Source organism: Cottoperca gobio, chromosome 20, assembly GCF_900634415.1.
Source record: "Cottoperca gobio chromosome 20, fCotGob3.1, whole genome shotgun sequence".
Lineage (NCBI taxonomy): Eukaryota > Metazoa > Chordata > Actinopteri > Perciformes > Bovichtidae > Cottoperca > Cottoperca gobio.
Window position 1 is genome coordinate 4535175 of NC_041374.1, and position 25039 is coordinate 4560213.

General features: G+C 41.8%; 2 protein-coding genes across 2 annotated transcripts in view; one reads left to right on the top strand and one right to left on the bottom strand.

Annotated features, from left to right (window-relative positions):
- Positions 1 to 10770: 10770 nt before the first annotated feature.
- mettl4 (methyltransferase 4, N6-adenosine) lies at positions 10771 to 16864 on the bottom strand. Its single transcript, XM_029457617.1, has 8 exons — positions 16489 to 16864; positions 16114 to 16173; positions 15579 to 15942; positions 15342 to 15411; positions 14742 to 14916; positions 14542 to 14648; positions 14371 to 14462; positions 10771 to 11068 (listed from the first exon to the last, which is right to left on the bottom strand). Exons 1-8 carry the CDS (start codon positions 16723 to 16725, stop codon positions 10842 to 10844), a joined length of 1332 nt encoding a protein of 443 aa, XP_029313477.1. The 5' UTR covers positions 16726 to 16864; the 3' UTR covers positions 10771 to 10841.
- A 60-nt stretch (positions 16865 to 16924) lies between these two features.
- smchd1 (structural maintenance of chromosomes flexible hinge domain containing 1) overlaps positions 16925 to 25039 on the top strand; it is a 31269-nt gene continuing 23154 nt past the window's right edge. The window contains exon 1 of the mRNA XM_029457616.1: positions 16925 to 17187. Coding sequence (XP_029313476.1) covers positions 17062 to 17187 — 126 coding nt within the window. The 5' untranslated portion in view covers positions 16925 to 17061. The remainder of the gene's footprint in view (positions 17188 to 25039) is intronic.

Consider the following 25039-nt stretch of genomic DNA (forward strand, 5'->3'; position numbering starts at 1 on the left):
TGACAATATTTGTTAAAGCAGACATACCTTTAGTGCAACATCTCCACCTGAAGCTCATTTTTTAAACTTTCTTTACTGACAGATGTCAGAAATATCTCCTGCTTGTCTGTCTCCCTCTAGCTTTCAGGGAGGTGGATGTGCAGCTTATTAGCAAGAGCGAAGGTTGAAGGTTGAGTCACTCATGTTTTTTCTCATTTATTCCCTCCTTTAAGGACTCCTCAGCTCAATGAATTACAAGTGGACACATTTTAATTACATTTCTCACTCAAGAGACAAGAGAATGGCTCCGGTCCTTGTTTTTACCTTCCTTATGTTGTTGCATTTTTAAGGATATTTGTCTTTTAACTTAAATTAACTAAATGTTAAACATGATTGTGTTTCATTGCAGTTAATATTTTCTCTACTCAATGTGTTTCCAGTGTGTCAGATTTGATTTGATTTCATTCTGGTTTAACCATTAGAGGCTAAAAACCTCCATATGATGTGGTTTCGTGCAACAGGTTTTGGTTCTTGTACCTTTTTAGTTACTGCTGGCGATGTGAATCACCACATCAAAGGAAATATAATAAACTCTCAAAAAAAGCAAGCAAGCAAGCAATTAATCCTCAGTGGATCATAAGATCAGAAAATATGAGCTGAATACTAAAACGGTTCAAACTAAGAACCTGATACTTGTTTTTAGACAAGGTCCCAAGTGTGTGTGTGTGTGTGTGTGTGTGTGTGTGTGTGTGTGTGTGTGTGTGTGTGTGTGTGTGTGACTAGTACTTTGCAGGTACACTGGACACACAATTGTTTGAATGAGCTGTAGTTGACGCTTCATCGTGATCATATAGTGTATAAAAAGCAGTATATCCTGTAGTGTGTGAATGAAACTAACTCATTACTATTTTGCCAGGAGTTATCATAGTGCTCTTTGTTTAGCATCTTTATTAAATCAAAATGAAGTTGATTATGTGATAGTAAACATGTTCTGGTGTGATGAGGAATTCTTCCACTGAGAAAACGTCGTTCCTGTTGATTCACTGTCTGGCTGCGAGCCCACTCCTGTCTGACTCATCTGATTATTTTTGTAAACTATTTAGCACAAACCAAGTCATTCATTAATGTGATCGCCACCGGCTTCCAATGTCAAGAATTGATGATGGATTAGTTTTATGTAAATAAGCTCTGCCTCTCGTCTTTTCTAGTATTAATTTCTTCTGGCAATTTATAAACTGATAAATAGGCGTCAGAGTTTGTGGTGCATATGTGTATTTGCTGCTTTGGTGCAACAAATCCCCCAAATATAAATATGTCGTCTGGCATCGACCTCCAGAGCGACGTGTATATAAACATTTGTCTGATCTATGGTGATGCATCTTTGTCCTGCTAAAAAGCGTGCCCTAGCAATACTGTTCATACTGTATATATCTTCGCTTGTTCATATCCTCCATATTCTACATATACTGCATATCATACCTTCTTATGCAGTTCTGGTTAGAGGTTAACTGCATTGTGTTTTCCTTACGCATTGACAATTACGTTTTTTCTAATGTGATGGCCACGCATTTGATTGGATAAGCCTTTCCTCCCGATGTATGCGACGACTGGTGTTATGTATTTCGTGGGAATTCTGAAACGGCCAAAATAACCTTTTTAATAAATGTTCACTTCCGTGGCTGCCTGCCTCGTTCCTACACGTGTCACATCGTCACAAGCCATAAGGTTAGGGGACGTGTGGCTAAAGTTAGGGCACAATCGTGGTGGTCAAGAAACACGTCATGAACCTGCCGTGCTCGTGTCTGATGTTTTGTTGACCCGTCCATCCATCCCGACCTCTTTCCTCAGTGGACTTTGTGGCTCAATAACAACGTCACACAACGTCATCCTATGCTCCCAGTGGACAACTACGTCGGTGGAGGGTTTTGTCACTTCACCGTAAACATATGACGTTTTCCAGGCTCTTGCTGAAACGACAGTATTTTGTTGGTGTTTTTGTTTGGCCATGATGACGCAATTTCACTTTACGTCATCTTTATTTTCTGAGGATCACTGTTTTATCCTTTTACCCTCTCCCTCTCTCACACTTAGCCTTGATATTGCAGTCAGTTTCCCTGTAAGTCCCTCCTCTCTAAGATAGAGCCCCAGAGCCCTGGAGAGCGGATGCTGAAGTGACGGCATGTCATCCCTGTCCCATATCAGTGACTCACTGAGGCCTGTGTGCCCCAGCCTGTCACTGCCCTGTCGCTCTCTCTTGCTGGGCCACTTGGCGGCACGATGTCTCACCACCTCGGCGTTGTTAACATCAGCTCAGAAAAATCCTCACCCAATGAAAAAGTTTCACAAGAGGAAGCACCTCTAAAGTACCTGTCTCTCTCCTTAAGCCATTTTGTAGCATCCCTTCAACACAAATCTTTAACTTCTGCAAAACAGAAAGACTAAATACACTGAAAAAGCATAAAAATTAAGTGTGTTCGTTCCAGTTTTCACTGGCAGGCCTGAGTGATTTCGCCTGCTGGATAATTTGGTTTACAGCCACAGTGTTCCCCTTGGCCCTGAGGGTAGAGTAATTACAAATGTCCGAGAAATGGATTTCCCTAAACTGCCGGAAACACTATGTCATTTCATTAGAGGAGACATACTTACTGCCAAATTTGCGAGCTGTCAGGAGCATGGGGAATAAGGAGGGAAGTGATATAGTGTGGACTTGGAAATGTAAGTTAAACCAAACAGAACATCTTTATGTGGCATGACAAGTGCTGCAAGGCATCCACTGCCCAATACCGAGCAAAATATTTATAATTGTAATTTGTGGGTTAATAAAAGCCACAAGTGATTGTGTGGGTGGCTGTATTTATGTGTTGCTGACATACAATGATGCACATTTTTAAAACAGAGACAAATAATATTTTATAGAGCCTCAGGGCTTGTGTAGACACAAGGAAAATAAAGTCCTTTTGTATGATTAGTCTTCAGCATAGCTAAACTTTAAGACCTTTATCGGCTTGTGTTGGTGCCGTTTAAGTCGCAGCTAGACTAGTTAATCCAAGTGCAAGACAGAGACAGGAGGCAGAGTAAGTTATGGCTTTATTGTAGGGCTGGTTATGTGAGCTTGTTTTACTGTGGAGCTTCTCATAAGTTTGCTGTGTGTGAGAGATTTCAGTGACTGTTATCATTATTAAAGCTAAAGCATAAAAGTCATTAGAGGCTCAAATTACAAAGACATATAATAGCAGAAACAGATTAGTGAGAGTTTGACTTGTCATGATCAATCAAATCCCTGTAAGAAATTAACATTTAGAAAAGACCCATGTGTGAACCCCTGTCTGCCACCGCAGGCTACCTATATTTGACCTGAAATTCATTATAGATGGGTGAGTTTCCATCACAATCACTCAGCGTTAAAGGTGAAACTCATTAATCTTTAATGAGAACCTGCTCACCTTGTGGGAAAAGGGTCTTGGACAGGACTGATAGACCTGGATCTGTTAAGAAAAGAAACTTTCCAGCGATGTTTAAAGTTGAAAAGGGCTGTGGTTAAAATAACAGCAGATAATACGGGTAATATGTTTCTATTATAATTATTATAAAAAGGGACATACTAGATGGCTACATACAGTACATTTTCACTTTTGTACCATTGGCCTGTAAGAGAAAATGCTTTCAGGATTGGGTTTAACCGATGTAGCTAACGTTAAGCTATTTTGGGTAACGTTAGCTGGGGTTGCTGAGATCCAATAAAGAGCAGGATAGAGCTGCTAACAAAAGCCTAAACTCTTCCAGGACTCGCTTCCACACAGTAGGAGAAGAGGCGTATGTTGATAATGCTACATGTAGCCAAGTTAGTTATTGCTATAGTAACTCTTGGCCTTAGAAGTAATGCTATGTTTACTGTAGCTAGTTAGCCGGACATGCTAATGACTGCATTTTACGTTAGAACAGATAAACACACGGTTTCCATTACTCACTCTTTTGCTTTCTAGAAAGGCTTTTGAAAGGCCTGAACATTTTGAAGAATATGTTATAACTATAGAAGTCAGCTTTTTTTAAATCAGTTTACAATCCTGAAAATATGTGTAAAAGGGCATCTTGACAGAGCGGGGATTGTTATTCATTGCTACTCAAATGACAGAGTAGATCTCACTAAATTCAGTGTGAAGGATTCATCGTCCCTTGGCATTATAAATAAAGTTTTCTTCATGTCTTTTTGAAGACTTGAGCAGTGCGTCCTCAGACTATTCTCCTGGGTTGAGACATTTCTTATTGGTGATGAATTTAACACAGTTTAAAGTGATATTTCATAAGTCAGGAACATTAAAAGTTGAGTTTATTCACCACTATCCTCTGCCATACAATGTTTCATTAGTAAATACAAAAAGCTCTGCAGCTATTGATATCAAAAGGTGTTCTGTTTTTCAATGGTTTGACAGAATAACAGAATAAAATGAACTTCTTAACATTAACACAACCAAGAATATGACAGTACAAGGTTTATTATTGAGTCCTCTAACGAAGTGTGGCTCTTCTCTCTTTGTGTATTGCCACACATGCATAAGTAATACATTTTTAAAAGAGGTGAAAGCAAAAGTATGCAAAAACTTAAACCTACTGTACCATAACTAAAGTTAAAAAAAATGCACAAAGGTACGTCGATGCACCGCTTTGTTCAAGTCGTCTTTACCAGAAAATGACTTTATGGTTTGTTTGCAATAGATTTTTTGTACAATGCTTAAAAAAAAACCTTTGAACACATAACATTCACAGAGCTCTATATTACTTCCACTTTATCACTTCTGCATTCAGCTCAATACAAACAATCAGAATACTAAGAGAGTCTGAGTCAATACTAAACAAAGGTTATCCATCGGATTCTTCCCATAAAGCACCGATCCATACTTGTGTATGAGCAGCCTGTTTAAACAGTCGCCCTACTGCTGGCTTTGTTTACGCAGGGATATATTGAATTCAAGCTATTTTTATTACTCTACAATGTATTCCCTCTGGTTTTGGTACAAAGGCTGACAGTGATAGCTCCCCATGTTTTGGAGGTTATAAATGATATGTGTTTGTACATTTGTGAAGATTTTATTATCATACAACTACAAACGTACCTAATTTACCAAACCTCTGCTTCTGTGAGTATATGTATTCTTTAAAGGTCAAGGTAAAAAAGAAAATTGAGGTTATTGTTGCTGTACTGCAGAGGTGGGAGTTTAGGCGGTCCTAGACACACCACTGGGACTGTGATTGATGGAAACCCCTCTGAATAACTGGGTAGCTGGCAGCGATCTGCCAGTTCTGCAGCCTCATCGAGACAAACCCACATCCTACACTCACAGACTCTTTCACATACTCCCAGTGCCACAGTGACAGCCATTGCTCTGATATCCTGTTAATACGTCATGGCACAAATAGCTGACCGTCAATATTTAGGCTTAGATTTGTTAAGCTGTTCTGCAGGGATAACTCTGTCGGTGTTCTAGTTCATCGTAAAAGGTGATGGATACAGTGGCGATTTAAGAAACTTAGAAAATGGGAGGTCAAAGGCGTTGCCAGGTTTGGGTGTCCGAACACCAAGTAGAGAACAATATGTATAATTATCAACAATTATTGAAACCGCTAGCTCACTCAAATGAACCATTTGATCATTTAAATATCAAAATAGATTAGATCAAAGAAGAACACAAACTATATTGTGGGCTCAAATAAATTATAGTAGATAAATGATCAAAATAATACACAAAGAAATGTGCCAATCACACATGAATACAATTTTATCCTCTTAGTTTTAATCGCTCAAATGTCATTTTACAAAAGGATTCTTGGCTGCAGTCTGTATTAAACAGCAGCCTTTGGCTTTTTGTTCATTAGCATAAATGAATTTTCCTTCAACAGAATTAAAAACTTCCATGATTTTCTTTACTCCTCTGACAGTGCCGTACCCTTCGGCAACGCATCCACTGTGATGCAACATGACCCATCACTGACTCACAAATAAAACATTTTTTACAAAAGCTTTCTGAGCAAACTAATGAGGCGTCTCCACTGCTGGAGCAAAAAGAGGTATTGACTAAGGAATAACAGTGTTTTTACTTTTTAAAGTAGCCCATTAACAAATGTAAGCCTACCTACTCCTGTACTGTGTTGTATGTTTGAAAAATAATAATATTTCTTTTTACATAGATCGAAAAAAAGAGCTGAATCTAACAAAACCAAAAGATTTGTAAATCTTGCGCAGAGTGATTTCCTGCCTGCTGCCATCCACCTGTCAGCCGTTTTGACACCTTAGCTACTAATATCCCTCAGTTTATCTCCTTCAGTGACTATTTTGGACTGGCTGCTCATGTTTAGATGTTCAAACAGTCCTTTTTCTTTCTCTTTGACACCTTTTCATTGACTCACTGACACATGCTGCTTGCTGACAGACAGATCTTAACATGAGAGACACGAGGTATCCTGTGAATGAATATGGATGGAGCAGTCCATCTGTCCATCTGTCCATCTGCCATTAGGCCTCGCTGACACTGAATGTTGACGGGAAGCAGCGAGAAAAGCTTGAAAGAATCTGAAAATGAGCTTGTTGCGAATGGACGTTCTAATACTTTCCAGGAAGCCCCGGGGGGAAAGCAGTCAAGGAATAGTTTCAGTCACATTTATACTCCTTGGGAGGTGCGACATTTGAAATATTGTCTTTAAACTTTCTGTCAATATGCGGAGAGCGACTGTCAAAATGAACAGCTGAAGAGAAAGAGGACCGGTTCAGCCCTGCGATACAGAAATAAGCATTTCTATATATTTCTACTGAAAAATATAGAGTCTATCCCATCATGCACTGGGCATAGGGGAGTAAAATAGACCAGTGGGCAATTAGGAGTCTCTATTCCACCTGACATGCAAGTCTTTGGATGTGTGGCGGGAGGAGAGCGGCATCAAGCCAAACCCACACAGTGACAGGGAGGACTAATTAATGTAAATCAAATTAAAACAGAACATGTAAAAAGTACAGCACCCGTGGAATAAAATGGCAGAAAACTACTGAGCAACATGTGTGTGTTTCTGCAGTTCTATCTGGCGCAGGGTTTCTTTTTGGTTTAATTCTCAGCTTGTTAGCTCTCGGCTGTCAGTGGCTTGCAGCAGGACTTCCTACTTGTCATTAGCACGGGCTCTTTAAACATTCTTTGGACATGTGACTTCATGTAAAAACGTTTGTGCATGAACAAATTCAGGTCAGGGGCAGGCAGGGTCGGCAACGATAGATCTGTTTAGGGAAGAGCGCTGGAAAGACTTGCATGATGCAGAGTACAATCTGGCAGTGAAGTGGCGGCCAGAGGAGGCTTAAATACTACCTCAGAGAATCAGGTGAGCTGCAAGAGGGGGCATGGCTAGCAGGTGAGTGAGTGCCACACTACTGGGTAAGCAAGACTTAAAGGAACAGAACTGTGACAGTGTTATCGTGTGACTTTGTGTTCTGCGAGGTAAAATTACTGTTTTTTTAAAGGGAGTCTGGCGGCTTTAGCGAGAGCATAGATAACAGCTTCAGTTCCCTCGTTGGAAAGGTCTGACTCAAGGTAGCCTACGCTTAAAGTTTTCTTTAAGGTGGCTGAAATACCATTCGCGTCCTCGTCGACAGAAGTAGAAGCGGTAACTCCTGTCTGCTTCTCCAAACTGGAGGTGTGCCGACCGCCATCCAAACATCTGAACTAATCCCTTTAATGAAGAAACTTAATACAACTTTGATCCAAGTTGTATTTTACTTTACTGTCCATTCACAGTTACACATAAGTCCGGATACTGTGCCTTTTCAGAAGTGACTCCTGTTCAGAAAAGAAGTGTGAGCTGCGGTGTGCTCTTGCTCTACACAGCGTGTCTGGATTTAGCTCTGAAACGTGCTCTCTCTCCTCTCTTCATATGTATATTTAATGACAGCCAGATATATCGTGTCCCTTGGGTGACTTTGAAACATTTCATAGTACACGGCACTACGTTAAATCAGATTATGTTGCCAGAGTCTACATCTTCATGAATACATTGAAGATATTCTGTAAAGAATTTGCTTTGATTCCTCTCATCTCCAACTTGGAGGTAAATGAATTCTTTGAGGAGATGAAATTATCATTTGAATGTGTATCAGAAAGGAAATCAAAGCCCACCCACACGCTGCCTGTTTAAGGAACTAATATTTAATAATATCAGGAGAAGTCCGAGTCAGAGAAAAAGAAGCGTCCGTGATATTGTGTGTAACAATATGTGTGAAGAGATCAGAACTTTATTTTTGCTGCATGTAGAAGGGAAAGTAATAAGAGAGCCCTCAGTTAGAAAGATCCACTGGCGGTGTTTCTTCTTCTTTTTTCATTAGAAATTTAAAAAGAATATACTAGATCTGCTACCATAAACATCAGAGTTGGTGGTAATAAATGTATACCTCGGGAATCGTTTTGTACGTCAGCACACCCAACTTCAGATTTCACATTCTCTCTGATGATGCTGCATGATGAAACTACTAAATGTTCCTTCATTGTAGTTGTTGCGTAGCTGCGCCTGTCTAGCAAAGGCATCGCAGAGGAGAGGGCCGAGGGATGGAGACAGATGAAGAGAAGCAGCACCTCTTAGGAAATAATTATCTCTCTTCCCCCCCGCAGCCTCCTGTGGGAGATCTAGCCGTGATGGCTGGCAGTTTGCTGCACGGCTGTCTCCAAACCAAAGGCTTTGTTTGTCCCTCCGTGAGCGGAGTTGTTGACAAAGCGTGTGAGTGTTTACAGCAACATTTTCTCCAACACTCTCATACACAAGATTACATGGCGAAATATGTCTGTTGGTTTACTATTGGCCGTACGGGACAGTCCCTTGGGACGGCGCAGAATCATTCATTACTTCAAACACACTTTTTCAAATCAAGATTAGGATTTGACATAAAAATACAACTTTTTTGGCATGTGACATATTTGTACAGCACACGAGGTGATCTGCGGTAGGTTTGAGGGAAATCTGACATGTGAATGCTCTTAGTCCTCCATCTCATCCCCACAAAACCAACAGCAATCAGTGCTCATTTGAGGTGCGGCTCCTGCTCCTGGTGAACAACCACATTCAGCAGAGTAGGAAAGGAAGCTGGAAGAAAAGGGGATGCCTAGGGTCTTCACTCATGGAGCTTCTTTGTTCGACAGGACGCGCCATCCGCTGGCGCCTGGAAGAGAGATGATGACCGGGCGCGGTGACATCACTCTGTAATACGTTGTAGGCTTTTAGGCAATGATTGCGTAGTCTAGAGATGACTATTGATAAAAAAATAGGCCAGGAAAGTGTCAGATATTTGGCACGGTGTGTTGAGGTAGAGTTGTGTTTGGATTTCATTACATCTTTTTTGTCATTTATCTCAATAAATGTCTCAGAAGAGGAAAGCAGCCCTTCATATTTCTTCACCATATATGGTAACTGTCAGAATGAAGTCTGTGATGTTAGCAGATGAAGTGTTGCAGTTTGTAGACCTTCACCAAGGAGCTTGACGGATGATGGATAAGGTTTAAAAGAGCAGGAGGGAAAACATCAATGGAAACAAAATGCGTCATGCAGAATACTTTTTTCATGCGTCAAATGCCCATATCAATTATTAATAGGTGGCGTGTTTCATAAAGGAAACTGTTTCTGAGAAATGTTCAAGGATGAGTGATGAGTTTTTTTTTTATTTACCTTTCGTTTCCGTGGGAACGCAGACAATAACGAGAAATCCTTGGCGACCTGATTGGCAATGTTGAGTACCTTTCGTCTCCACCGCAAAACACTGTTCATCACGACATCTAATTCTTCTTTTGTTTCTGAAATGTGCGTAGTAACCTTTAACCACACGTGTGTATTTATGGACTTCTTTCTATTGAAAGAGAATTCATTTGCAATTTCCTCTGCAATTTCTTTCTGTCCTTGAAAACAGCATGTTAGGATTTAGAGCATCATAAAAATGTGGCTGTATTTAAAACTAATCAAACATGACAGCAGTTAATATCCCATCCATCTTCAATCACCCAATATTTTATTGTGAAATCCATTTTAACTTTTTGCTTAAAGTCCCTTTTGTTTTTTATTTGGAAATCTATTAATAACTTCGATTTCAGATGAGGAGAAATAGATGCATCTTGGTTGTGCGAGCTAATGTGTAAATCATCCTGCTGGAAACTGCTGCAGTGTCCGTACAGTAACTCATCCTCTGCTCGTTCCCACAACACCACCTACCATCTCTCTGGAGACCAGACTTATTAGAGATGCCCCCCCCCACCCCCCACCCTATAGGAAAAGGTAGATTTAATGTCCATGCTGGCGGTTAGAAGTGTGACACATCTGGAGTACGAGAAACGCGGAATATTCACGGCGGTATTATGTAAAGTGCAGCTGGGCGTCCTTGACAGGATACAGCACTGTGTTGTTCAAGTGAAAACTTTCAACTGAAGTTCTGTCAAAGGACGGCTACATACCAAGTGCATTGGATATTTTTCTTAGGTGGAAAAAATGTTTTATTCAGTTCAAAACAGCATAAAATGACTAAAAATAGAAATGCTTTGATCATCCTTAAGACACATATTGTGCCAAAGATTACTCAAAAGAAATAAATAAACCTAGAGTGTCAATGCAGTGTGGGATGTTAAAAACATAGCTGCACAGAAATGCACTTTCATCTCTCCAGATGCACCATCAGCCCTGTGGTTCACTACCTTAAAATGTAGACCCCGTCCTTAAAAAAATAAAGGAATCAAAGGTCCGACATGCATGATAAGTACAGATCAAAAGCAACTGGTAAAGAAGTATTCTGGTGTTGGATCTTTATTTTAAAAAAAACACACTCAAATACTGATGTGACACGTGTTGAAGGTCAGTCATTGGTCCACAGTGGTGGGACAGTGAGAGGATTCTCCAGATGAGCTTAACACTGGTGTGGCTGTGGGTCTGTCGTCTGCTCCGTTATCGGCAGGCATCAAGGAGAAATAGCTTGTGTGCTGAAATTTGATCACTTCGTTGCCCCAGCTGGTCCATCCAGGTTGAAGACTTCGGGCAAAAAGCTCCAAGCACTCTGCTTCAGCTCCAATGTAGGGCTTCAACACCTCTATGGAAAGAAAGGAATGAGGAAGAGGAATTAATGTGGCTCGTTTAATCCCAAAGCTGTGCGTGTCCTATCACCTTAAAATTTAAATTGCAAACTTCACATGGCAACAGTATATTTCACCTCTAGACCCAAAAAACCCCTCCCTTTAGGTTTTCTGAGTCAAGGCTGAAAAGCAGCATTTTACTGCCCTCTGTGGGAAAAGGCTTCATGTCTGTTGCACCTGTAACCACGCCTAAAACAGTGATGTCACGGTGCACTGACACACCCTGGAGTCCACGAATGTGCTTTTTAAAGTTTATTCTTCCTCTTTCCAAAACCTAATGCAAAGTTACTCTTTAAATAAAATAAAAAAAGACACAGTTTTCATTAAGAAAATGCACCATGTAATGAAAGCCGTTCTTCTGACACAGTGCTCACAAACCTGCCCCGCCTGTAAACACATGAGCAATTAATGAATTTACTCCAAATGAAATGGAGTAGGAGTGAACATTGTGGCTTTCAGGGCCACGATGCAGTTGCTCGAGAGATGAAAAATTCAGGTTGTAAGATTTCTGCACTGCATCCATTTCTTATGGAGACACTTTGCTCTGTAATAGACAGAGGACAGCACTGGCAGCTGCCCAGCTCCTTCACACCACAGCACACACTTTTCTATGTGGAGACTGGCAGTGACCTTGAGTCTATAACGGATGATATTCCAGGAGAGGCAGGCCTGACAGATACTTTTCACTTCCTCTGCCCTGGTGCTGCTCTGTCTGCTCGTGTGCATGCTCAAACCATCCCGACACTCGCCTCCGCCAACACTCAGGGAGTTAATGAGCTCGAAAGCCTGATCCCCACCCCCCCCCCAAACCGATCCAACCTGCACAATGTGGTGTCCTGCCTCCCATTTTCTCTTCCTTTGCACGTCACAGAGACAGAGTCACAGAGAGGAAAGGCCAAACATGCAGCTCTCAGACTAATTCAACCTCAAGCGGTGACTCAGCTCTCAAAGTTGAACAGAGAATAAAAAGGTCTAATTGTCTTAATTCTGAAAGGGAACAACATATGAAACTTCTGCCGAGAGGCCTGATGCAAAGGAAGGGGTTACTTACTCTGGACTAGTAACATATTAGATATTCTGCCTGGCAGGCTCCTCGTGTTGCACAGGACTGTTCCAATACTTCATTACAGTACCGTCGCTAATGCCATGGCTTCTATTATACTACTTGATACACTGCTCATCTAATTTGTGTACCCCTGTATTAATGGTATCTATATATTAATACATTACAACCATAGATGGATGAAGTAGAAGATGCCATATATTTACTTTTCCAAGATATCATATAAGGAATGTGATTCTCTCTACACAAGTGGAGTCCCACAGGGTCTTGTTTTTGGCCCCATCTTCATTTATACATTTCTAAATGGACAGATTTTAACCAAACATTTTCCACTATTGCGCTGATGCCACACTCACTCGTATGTGGCTGTAACACCCAAAAAGGACAATGAATGTTTCGCTTTCTTGTGCTTCTTGTTGCTTAACAGATATTTTATCTGCTTACAGATGAGCACAAGGTCCACCAATATTATTATTTTTTAAATATGATATTAATGCTAATTTAAAGCAAAAACTTCACCAATGGTACATCTTCCTCAGAGGATCAAGAGAAAATGTTGCCCCCCCCCCACCCCTGCAGCTTGACCATCTGGCAAGGATGTGTTATATCAGTAATGGTGTTCCTTATATCTCCATAGCAACCAAAGAATGTCAGCGATAGGAGCGCCATCGGAGAGGGGAGGAGAAGTGGGTCAGGGCTTTTCACCGCTGCACACTTGAGGGTTGTGTCTTCACACCACCGAGGCTGCCCACTGGCTCCGGCAGACCTGCCGTGCTCAAGGTGCAGCAGAATCACAGGGATGGTAGCTCGAGAGGAGAGGAAGAAAGCTCGGGCTGATTAATGCCAAAAGGTCTCGGGACATATTTGAACTTTCTAGCAGTTGCATAATCCATTACAGGAGTATACAAAAGAAAACTCAAGCCCCGCGGTGTTAAATGATCTTGTTGAATAAACAAACGGTTCTGCTTTTATTGGCAGCTCTGTAAGAGTTAGAATATTTCATGACAACCTGCAATTTACAATTATTACACTCACGGCTTTGAGCCACACCCACTACAAACAGAGCTTTTAGAAAACCTAAAGAAAGGGGCACAGTAACAGAGGTTAAACAATGCACCTGAGGTACACAGCTACAGATGCTGACCATTTAGTAGTACACACATTCATTAAAAAATGTTTTTTGTCTTTTAATTATTCGTGCAATTAAGTCTCTACATCTTCTGCAGCCGTGCACATCTAAATGAAGAAAGAAAAAAACCTCCACAACAACAAATAAAGCTTCTTATTAAACCAGTTGTGATTAAAACTGCTGAGCGTCAAAGAATCACACAATCGGTGTGCTAATCTACTTCATCTCTACGGTATCACCGCTCCACATTCATGTTTTAAATCTCATTTTTTAACAATATCCAGCCACTTCCATGGAGGTGGAGGCTTTTTCCTGAGCTTCTAAAAGGGCGCCGGCGAACACGGGCAGTGTTTTTGCTTTCCATCCTGCACAATAAATTGCATTCCCCTGAGAGGGAGGGACATGACGTCAAGCCTCTTATTCACACACCCTGCATATTCATTGTCAAGGTTCTACATTGATGCCAAGTACCAGAGTCCATGTTGGAAGTCAAGTCTTGCAACGCCACAATCCGTGCAGATAGGACACTTTGGTTAAATCACACAAGTCCCCACTCTGACAAATCTGACCTGTAACGTGTTGAGGATTTAAATCAATAGAGACCCTGCATGTTGTGTTTTGAGAGGTTATCTCTCCTCCAACATAATTCTCTAAAAGAAATTGGCAACTTTCTGTGGTAGAAAAGCAAGTTATACATTTAAAAGTGTGATATTTCTACTTTATATAATGACAATAATGAATAATACATTACTTTAGTGTGTTCCTTTCTCATCCAACAGCACACTGTAGTCATCATTGTGCGTGTCGTAACTCTGGTCATGTTCTAACATGGAATAAAATCAGTTGGCTAAAATTTCAGCCTTGCAAACCTAAAGAACTGAGTCAGATTTAGTGCCGTTGTTTTATGCGCAGGTTACAGCGGACTGTGATGGGATTCATATCTAATCATTGAAGCCGTGTAGCGAGATAAAAATCTCTGATGTTGCAGCATTGCCCTCTGGTGGCATTGTAAGACACATAACAGTACTGGATATACCAAGCACTCAGAAAACTGTTAGACTATTTACCTGAGAGTGAAGGCTTCTGGGAGTGGAGAGCTGACGGGACGCTGACAATCAAACGCTGAGCCTCCACGGGAACCTCGCACGTCTCTGAAGAGCTGAAAGTATGTATTCTCATTTCATTGTTACATCATAAACACAGTATGGAAACTGATGCAGAAGTCAAACATCTTTCACCTTGTGGCGTTATCTTCAGAGGGACGATATCGGCCCAGCACCAGCACTTCATACGGCTTCTTATGATGTGAATCCAGAGGAAACACAAACTGTCCAGATGTGGTCACCTTGAGGGGGGGGGGGGGAAAGCAAACGATTCAAACATTTGGAATCACACAAGGTTCGATGTGTATGACTGAGAGAGCTGGAAGATTCTGTACCTTGACCCACATCCATTCGGCCAAAACTTCTACCCCCCAGTGTGGATACAGCTCATCACGGACAAAGCGCAGGTGGCTGGGCCGGTTTGTCACCCAGGTGACTACTAAACAGTTCGGGGAGGCCAGTAGGGGTATAGGCAGCCGTCTGAGCTGGGTTGAGGGCAGAGAACTGTATCTGCATTGCGGAAATAGGTTAAAAAAGTTATGATGTGTAAATGCAACCAATATATACACTTCTCTACTTGAGCTTGACTCTTAGAAAGGTCTCTCCTGTCTTATAGAAGTGCTATAATTTAATAATATACTGTATATATATATATATCTTTTATTAAATGAATCAATATCAGGGACCTCCAGTAAATATTGCTTCATTTGAAGGGGGTATAAGCCAATAAGGTTGGGATCTACTGGTTGTAATGTATACAGTGTATTTAGCTGTTGAACTTAATGTCTCATCTTATTCTAATCAGTTCATTTATCGGTTATCTCCTCCAGCCTTTTAGCCTGTTTATTTTGAAATGTAAATGTAATCCGTGGAAACAAATAAAGTCTCATCTTGTGTCCCTTTCCTCTTTCCACACTCGAAAAATGCCAAATTACCTGCCACTCCTTTTCACAGACTTGTTTACCCACGGCGGATCCATAACTATTAAGTCAAACCTTTTCCCATCTGTGTGAGAAACGAGCAGCTTTAGTAAACAATCGCTTTAATCTTCAAAAAGAAGAAGTTACCACAGGCGTGCAGTGAATACAACTGCAAGACATTTTGTCAAAACTGTTCCAGATGCCCGGACAAATATTCACACATTTTGCAGTTTTTCCCAACATTGTACTCACAGTGGACTAGGGGCTGTATTCTTGTGAAATCAGAAACCAGGAAGGCTGTGTGTGGTGGGATTACATATTCCTCTCCCATCAGTGTGACCACTGTAGCGCTGTCGGCTCTGTTCTCTGTTACCCGAGAGAACAAGTCGACGTGTGACGTACAGCCATCTTCAGCAACAAGCAACTGAGTACACTCCTCCTGCTGCTCATCGTCCACTAGAGGAAGTTCTTTTGCCATTTCACAAAGAGCCGCAAGCCTGCACTCCCGAGAGGAGGGAAGAGGCTCTTTCACTGCGTCTGTCGCACTGTTTAGATATCCGAGGGATCGGGCAGAGTCCACCAAAGACTTGGTTCCCTTCAGGATGGCAGACCTGATCTGCGTCAGCACATTGTGTGAATATACATTATTGTTAATGAGATTTGTGCTGGCAGAGACTGTATTTGAAATGCATGACATGACACTTTTAATGCTCATTACTGGTGGAAAGACAAGTATAGTTATACAAGTTCTCTAAGACTTAAAGTTATACAATTAGATTCAACCTACCTTCTCATGGAAGGCCCGTGACTCAATTTCCCCCTGGTTGAGTTCACTGCGTTTCCTTTTCTGAAAGTCAAATTGATATTTGCTGAATGAATAATATGTTATTGTTGTAATTGTTTCAATTAACCAATTTGTACAAAAATGTGTCTCCACTTAAAACGAGTTTTATAGGTGGTGCCATCTCGGAAGACACCTTATAGACTCAGGGAATAGTTTAATTCAAATATTCAGGTATCATAAGTTAGTTGCATTAAACTGCATTACATTTAGCCATGTACGTTTTTGCTTAGATAACAAAAAGATAAGTGATGTTGCATTAAATAGGTGTACTTCCCATGCCATTACAGACAGCTGTACATGTTTGAGGCCCTGATTTACCTTTGAGGGTTTGTCTGTTTTCTGCAACGTATCCGCGTTTCCTCCATCCGTAGCAGCACTGGCATTCTCACTCAAATGGCTTTTTAAAATCTGAAAACACCGGCTTTTAAAACAGAACTCCACATGTGACTTTTGATTATTATTATCTCTCAGTCGGATGCAACGCGAATAACCCTTATCAATGAGTGAGTGTGCGTCCAAAACCCAGCCCTGCGTGTTCACAACCACCACGGACATTGTTAAAGCGATTTAATGTTTACGCTAACTGTTTCCGGTGTAGCAGACACGCCTCACCCTGACCCAACAAAAACTATTTCCCTGGAAATGATACCGAAAGACCGCATACAACTCAGCGGGGTGTTCCTGGGTACATAACGCGGAAGTAGATGATGTGGTGGTGTGGTATGTCCCTAACGAGCTTCCATATTAACAAAAAGGCGTGTGTGAACCAACCAAGCAGACCTGAAACAACCTAAAGGCGTATTTAAAGACAGTACACAACATAGCTAGCTGGTTAACTTTAGAAAACGAATGAACTGAAGTTGAGAAGGTGTTTTTTTCTCTGCAGCCTCCATGGCGGAAGGAAATGTCTTCAGGAGGATCCACGTTTACGACTGCCGCTCCCAAAAAACAAACAAGGATAAATTGCTGGAAACAAGTGGTTTGGACTACAATGGCTTCCTTCGGCTTCTACGAAAGGTAACGTTAGATAATTTTTCCCACCATGGAGACCAGAGTTTGTAGACAAAACACGCACACATACATGGGGTAATGGAGCAGAAGAACACACGCACACAGTGTGAGCTCTAATGGCCATAACTTCCAAAAGGAATTGTGAACAATAGTTGTAACACATCATTGGGTAATAGTTTATACCATAGGTCAGGGGTATTCAACTAAAATGTGAAGAGGTCCAGTTAGAGAGTTTCCACAAGCAAAGTTCCGGAGCATCATAATGTCTAACTTGCGTTATGAATTAGTGTTATCTATCCATCCATCCATCCATCCATCATCATCCATCCATCTATCTATCTATCTATCTATCTATCTATCTATCTATCTATCTATCTATCTATCTATCTATCTATCTATCTATCTATCTATCTATCTATCTATCTATCTATCTATCTATCTATCTATCTATCTATCTATCTCTCTCTCTCTCTCTCTCTCTCTCTCTCTCTCTCTCTCTCTATCTCTCTATCTCTCTATCTCTCTCTCTCTCTCTCTCTATCTATCTATCTATCTATCTCTCTATCTCTCTCTCTCTCTCTCTCCACATCTATCTACACGTCATCAACAACTGACTGTCAAATCTAATAAAGGAAGTGCAATTTAAAAACATTGACAATATTTATTGTCACTTAACATTGAAATATATATATATATACACAGGTGCATCTCAATAAATTAGAATATCGTGGAAAAGTCCGTTTATTTGTTTTAATCTTGATGATTACGGCTTACAGAAAAAGAAAACCCAAAGATCAGTATCTCAGAAAATTAGAATATTGTGAGAAAGTTGAATATTGTACACTCAGGTGTCACATTCTAATCGGATAATTAACTCAAAACACCTGGAAAGGTTTCCTGAGCCTTTAATGCTGGTGGGGAACCTTTTTTTTTTTTTTTACAACATCCTTTGAGGGCCATACTAATTATTGAATTTATCAGAAATCTTTTATTAGTCCCACAACGGGGAAATGTATCTTGTCACAGCAAAAGAACATATGAAGTAAAAAGGCAGTACACAACAATTAAATAGAATAAAAAAATAAAATAAGTACCAGGTGGTTGATATAAAATGAAGTGAGTATTGCACATGGCAGTGATAAGTGCACAGCAGTGGTGGAACAGTCTGTTCTTGGTGTGGTGGTCTACCTCTCTATCTGTCCATGGTTGTATGTTACGCTCTGCAGAGAGCTGCTTGTTGGGCCAAACTCCGCCGAAGAGCGTTAACTTTATCCAAACACTCGTCCTTTCAGCTCGTGCAGTTCGGCATGTTTCGTGCAGTAATGACGCTCGAATATTAATTATTATTATTATTATTATATTATTATTTCATCACCGCAAGCGCGTCCGCACAAACTAGGCACACTACTACTTACACAATTTCTCCTGGAAAGTGCGACATTCCGCATCCAGCTTTCTCTGTTTTACACTCGCCATGCTGCGTTCACTGATGTCAATGACCGTCTCGTTTAATATTGAAGTTTTTTGCGTGACATGACCACGTGATGACACGTTCCGCTCATGTTGTGTTCAAGGACCCTGAACTTTGCCAGGAAAAACAGTCAGTTTTTTTATTTTATTTGTTTTTTTAGTTTCTGAATTACCTCGAGGGCCGGATCAAATGGTCTCGCGGGCCGGAGGCCGGAGGTTCCCCGCCCCTGCTTTAAATGGTCTCTTGTTTCAGCAGGCTTCACAATCATGGGGAAGACTGCTGACTTGACAGTTGTCCAGAAGACAGTCATTGACACTCTCCACAAGGAGGGAAAGCCTCAAAAGGTCATTGCTAAAGAAGCTGGCCGTTCAGAGTGCTGTATCCAAACATATCCATAGAAAGTTGAATGGAAGGAAAAAGTGCACAAGCAACAGGGATAACCGCAGCCTTGAGAGGATCGTCAGGAAGAGGCCATTAAAAAATTTGGGGGAGCTTCACAAGGACTGAGGCTGGAGTCAGTGAAGAGCTACCGCGCGCAGACGTATACAGGACATGGGCTACAACTGTCGCATTCCTCATGTCAAGCCACTCCTGAACCAGAGACAACGTCAGAAGCGTCTTACCTGGGCTAAGGAGAAGAAGAACCGGTCTATTGCTCAATGGTCCAAAGTCCTCTTTTCAGATGAAAGTAGATTTTGCATTTCATTTGGAAATCAAGGTCCCAGAGTCTGGAGGAAGAGTGGAGAGGCACAGAATCCAAGTTGCTTGAAGTGTAGTGTGAAGTTTCCACAGTCAGTAATGATTTGGGGAGCCATGTCATCGGCTGGTGTTGGTCCACTGTGTTATCTCAAGTCCAAAATGAACGCAGCCGTCTACCAGGAACTTTTAGAGCACTTCATGCTTCCTCCTTCTGAGAAGCTTTTTGGAGATGCTGATTTCATTTTCCAGCAGGACCTTGCACCTGCCCACACTGCCAAAAATACTAATGCCTGGTTTAATGACCATGGAATCAATGTGCTTGATTGGCTTGCAAACTCGCCTGACCTGAACCCTATAGAGCAGTGTTACTCATTGCGCGGCTCGCAAGCCTCAATTGGTGGCTCGGGTGGTAGTGGGCTAAATAAAGGGGTGATCGATATGATTATGGAGTCAATACAGCTATTTCATAAAAACACTAAAAACAAGCAGGGCTATTACATTTAACCTTTTAACACACTGAAATGGTCTGCTCTATTAGCCTACAAATAAGTGATAATAATAATTGATAAAAGATGCAAATATAGACTCGAAACAAGATATTTAAACTTGCTCAGCGGACACTGACTCACTGCGGAGTTGCCAGTTCTGGCGGTCTATCAGCACTACAATGGTGAATGTGCTCTTGGACGGGTAGATACATGGTGGGCTAGTATATAAATAAATAAACTTAAGCTCATTAAAAATATGTTAACATAAGCATGCTTATGAATATGGACATTTGCTAAAAAAAAAATGTATATCGCTAAATTTGAACATTTAAATTGGAGGATACTACGACCAACCTGGCACTTCATACTCTCGTTAGCTTGGCTCCGGTTGACTTGTTTTCACCATTACACGCTAGTTCGCGTGTGTTTCTACGGACGTAAAATGGATTGATTTCTTATTTAAAAAATAGTTGCACACCAGTTGGACAGAAACAAAGCGTGACAAACGAGGAAAATTAAGATTTGGCTTTGGAGCATCAAACCACAGCGGAATCGAGAGGAAGATGCTGGAGATGTGATTTGTGGACAGACAACAACTGCTCCCGTTAAAAAAAGAAAGGTAGGCTATGAGCCGTACAAAACGAGCATAGGAAATTTCAAGACAAATGCAAGGACAGAGGAATTTGTATTTGTCCTCCACGAGTCGAACCCTTCGTGCTTAATGTGCAAACAAACCCGCTCTGGTTTCAAGCGAAGTCATTTGGAGCCGCATTTCTAAACGACTCATCCAAAATTCAACGTAATTTACGCACCTGGAAGAGAAATTAGTATTAAAAAAATAGAGCAGCTTTCTTCTCTTTCTGGAAAACAATGAATGTATTGGTTGGCTGCATTGCATATTGTATGTTCTGGGTGGGATGACAGATTAATAAGCAGACATGCTTTTTATGACTGGATGTAGCTTTTCATACTTTGCGGTAAAAGTGGCCCTATTGACTTTGTCCTATCAATGTGGCTCTCACGTAAAAAATAGTGAAGACCACTGCTATAGAGAATCTCTGGGGGTAATGTCAAGAGGAAGATGAGAGACACGAGACCCAACAATGCAGACGAGCTAAAGGCCGCTATCGAAGCAACCTGGGCTTCCATAACCCCTCAGCAGTGCCACGGGCTGATCGCCTCCATGCCACACCGCATTGTAATTCATGCAAAAGGAGGCCCAACCAAGTACTGAGTGCAGACACATGAACATACTTTTCAGAAGGCCAACATTTCTGTATTAAAAATCCTTTTTTTTTTTTATTGGTCTTATGTAATATTCTCATTTTCTGAGATACTGATTTTTGGGTTTTCATTAGCTGGAATGCACAGGTTTGAGTAGCATCACGTGGGATGGCTTAACTCTCATGCAATTAGTCTGAGTTTCCTGAACCGCTAAACCATCCATCCATCGTCTACTGCTTATCCGGGGTCGGGTCGCGGGGGCAGCAGCTCCAGTAAGGAACCCCAAACTTCCCTTCTCCGGGCCACATCCGCCAGCGCCAACTGGGGGATCCCGAGGCGTTCCCAGGCCAGTAAGGAGATATAATCTCTCCACCGAGTCCTGGGTCTTTCCCAGGGTCTCTTCCCAGCTGGACGTGCCTGGAACACCTCCCTAGGGAGGCGGCCAGGTGGCATCCTTACTAGATGCCCGAACCACCTCAACTCCTTTCAACGCAAAGGCGCAGCGGCTCTACGCCGAGTCTCTCACGGATGGCTGAGTTGCTCGCCCTATCTCTAAGGGAGACGCCAGCCACCCGTCTGGGAAAACCCATTTCGGCCGCTTGTACCCGTGATCTCGTTCTTTCGGTCATGACCCAGTCTTCATGACCATAGATAAGGGTAGGAACGAAGATTCGCCCGGAAAATCGAGAGCTTTGCCTTCTGGCTCAGCTCTTTCGTCACAACGGTGTGGTAAAGCGAATGTAATATCGCCCCCACTGCTCCGATCCTCCGGCCAATCTCTCGCTCCATCGTGCCCTCACTCGCGAACAAGACCCCGAGGTACTTGAACTCCTTCACTTGGGGTAAGGGCTCATTCCCTACCCGGAGTAGGCAATCCACCGGTTTCCTGCTGAGATCCATGGCCTCAGATTTTGAGGTGCTGATCCTCATCCCAACCGCTTCACACTCGGCTGCGAACCGATCCAGTGACTGCTGAAGGTCACAGACAGATGACGCCATCAGGACCACATCATCTGCAATCATCTGGGCGCGCAATGAATCTTGGGATTACTGAGGCCGTGTAGGATACATCAGATGGATCCTGCAAATCTGGCAAAAAGAAGACCGCATTGAGACAGCCATAGTGGAGGAAAGGAGAGGGGTGAACTAAAATAAATTATAAACAGTAGCGAAGTGTGTGGTGTGGTGCTGATGGTAGTTTGGCACACTACTTGTCGTCGTCTGTTTCTTTGTTCTTTTCCTGATGAGTTGTTACGGCTTTGCAGTGGCTTGCATGGACCCAAGTAGCTCTTTCTGCAACCTTTATTGCCGTCTGCGTGACGAGGAGGATGAGGTATGGACCCTGCCAACGACTGGTTTTCCAGCTCTTGCTGCGGAAAACCTTGATCAGCACCGTGTCTCCGGGCTGGAGGCTGTGCAGGTATACAAAAATACAATCTTTTTACCTAGGATGTCCAAAGACAGAGTGGGGAACTTTTCATACGAATTCTTAGCATTGTATTTTACATATGTGCCCACTGGTTTCATAACTTCTTCCTGCAGCTGTTCAATAGCACTGACAATTTGTGTGTATGTGTGTGTGTCACTTCCCTGTTCTGTAGCTTCGGGCGGCGCGTGTTCTCCTCCTGTCAGGCTGTGTTCACTGACCTCTCCAATGTCTGTTTGACGTCAGTTTCCAGCTGTGTAGTCATGACTGAATTCCTGTTGTTCGGTTGCGAATTTCTGGACAGTCTCTGCTCCAGTGACCTTGTTTGTTGCAGGTGAAACAGGCACCATAATTCTGTGGGAGCCTTTTCTTCATTACTGTTCTCTGGTGGCGGCGGGATACGATGTCCTCCTTCTGCTTCTTGTGGTGTAGTCTTGCTGTAGCGGCAGTCTGTGGTCCTAGTAGAGGATCTGTTTGTGCAGGTTGCGCAGGAGGGAGAGGTGGGAACTGACAGCTATCCAAGAGGGAATCACGCCGGCCTTTGACAGGGATACAAAGAAACAGTGACAATGTGTGTGTTAAATGGGTTATGTGGATTGGGACTGAGAGGGACATATGTTGGGGGAAGCGCAAAGGTAGGGTATGACACATGATCAAACATCTGACTTTTTTTGTCTTTCTTCTCTTTCTTATCTTCTACATTTATTTTCTTTAAAGCAGCAGCTAAATGCCGTCTTTCCCTACACTCTGCTTCATCCACCTAGTACTTCAAACACTTTCTGTGACATTCTATCATTTCTAAATCCTTAACTTTAATTTTCTTTTTCTTTCTAATACCATCTTCTCCTTCTTGCAACTTCTCTTTTAAGTCCCTTATTTTTAATTTGCTTAAAGAACCTCCCTTCGGAAAACCGAACATTTCCGTCCAAATTGATACATTTGACAAACTGTCTTCACCATATTTCTTCCTCATAACATTTACGATCGGACCCTCAGGAGTCTCTACCTCCCTACACTGTTTAGCACCCATACTAAACTCTCGGGAGATTCTAAACTCCTTACTTCTTGGGAGATTCTAAAACTCTCCTTACTTCTCTTTATAGTCTTTCACAAAATGTCATAAGGTTTGCTTACTTTAGTTTTTAAAAATAGAAATATAACATATTAAAAATGGAAATATAACATCTCACCGAGTTTTATGGAGGAGTTTGAGTTCGTTGGATCATGCGTAGTTCGGTCAGTTCCAGTCAGGCGCTGATCCTCTCTTCCCTTAATTTTGATGTCGAGGTAGAGGAGAATTTCAAGAATTCTGGCGCGACCACCAGCGTCCTGCTGTTCCAGATGAAACTTGCGATGATCCCACTTCTGACACCAAGTTGTTGTGGAATTTTTCCTGCTTTACTCTGGAGAGATGTATATAAAATCAAATAAATGGTGATAGAGACAGTTGTCTTTGTGCATTTATTTGAGGCCTCAAATAGCACCAGTTTCACAGAATACAGTGTAGTCTATGGAAGGGCACAGGTTGGAAGAAGACACATAGGCAATTTATACAATTTGGTTTTGAGACGAGGTGATGAAAAACCACAGGGGACCGGGCCAAACTGCCCTTTGATGCTTGTAAGGTAATAGTTATGTAAACAGAATATTGGGTGATACACTCACTATTCTCTCTCAGTGAGTTAATTAGTTTGATCAGGATTTGGCTGTGTCCTGTCTTTTGTTAGTTAATCAGTCTAATCAGGATGAGTCTGTCTTGTATTAACATGAAATGGCAGTTGGCCCTGGTTTGATCCAACCAACACTCCTATGTTAGCATCAAATGGCAGTTGGCTTGTTTAACATAGGAAACTTATATATAATTAAAACAGTAGACATTTAAATTGCTATTACACATGTGCATGTGACGTCACGCTTATTTCCCAACCCGGAATTCAGCCATGTTGGATGGTATATACAACCAAGACGGCGGCCGTTCACGTGTGAGTTGCTGCAACGCTTCGTAATTTTCATTGTATTTAAACGTCTAAGATTGAAAGAAAATGCCAACCTTGTGCGCAGTGTATAATAGTGGTCACCCGTGTGTGTGTGTGTGCGTGTGTGGCGACCACTTTATATCTAGTAAGAGTTCATGCTAAAGCTAAAGCTAAAGCTGTTTACGTTAGCGAGGATAACATCGCCGCTCTTCTCACTCACAAACCACGGCTTGAGCGGTGTATCTCGAGATCTTTGAGAGTGATTTACACGGGCATGGACGAGCACCTTGTCATCTTTCAGTGGTTTGGTAAGAAGACTACCAACCCAGCCAGAAACAAAGAAATTATAAGCATCTAAGCTCTTGTATGCCTTCATTTGTGCGTTGGTTTCCCACAACGTTTGTAGCACAAGATAGTTCACAATATCAGGATATTCAATCGACGGTAATGAATCTAAATCCTCAATATAATTATAATATAATACGGGTCAAGGCAAATTTGGACTTTTTCTCTGAATCTTGCCTTTGCAGAGGACTCCAGAGAGTCAAAATACGTTGAAGAATTCAACATTAGC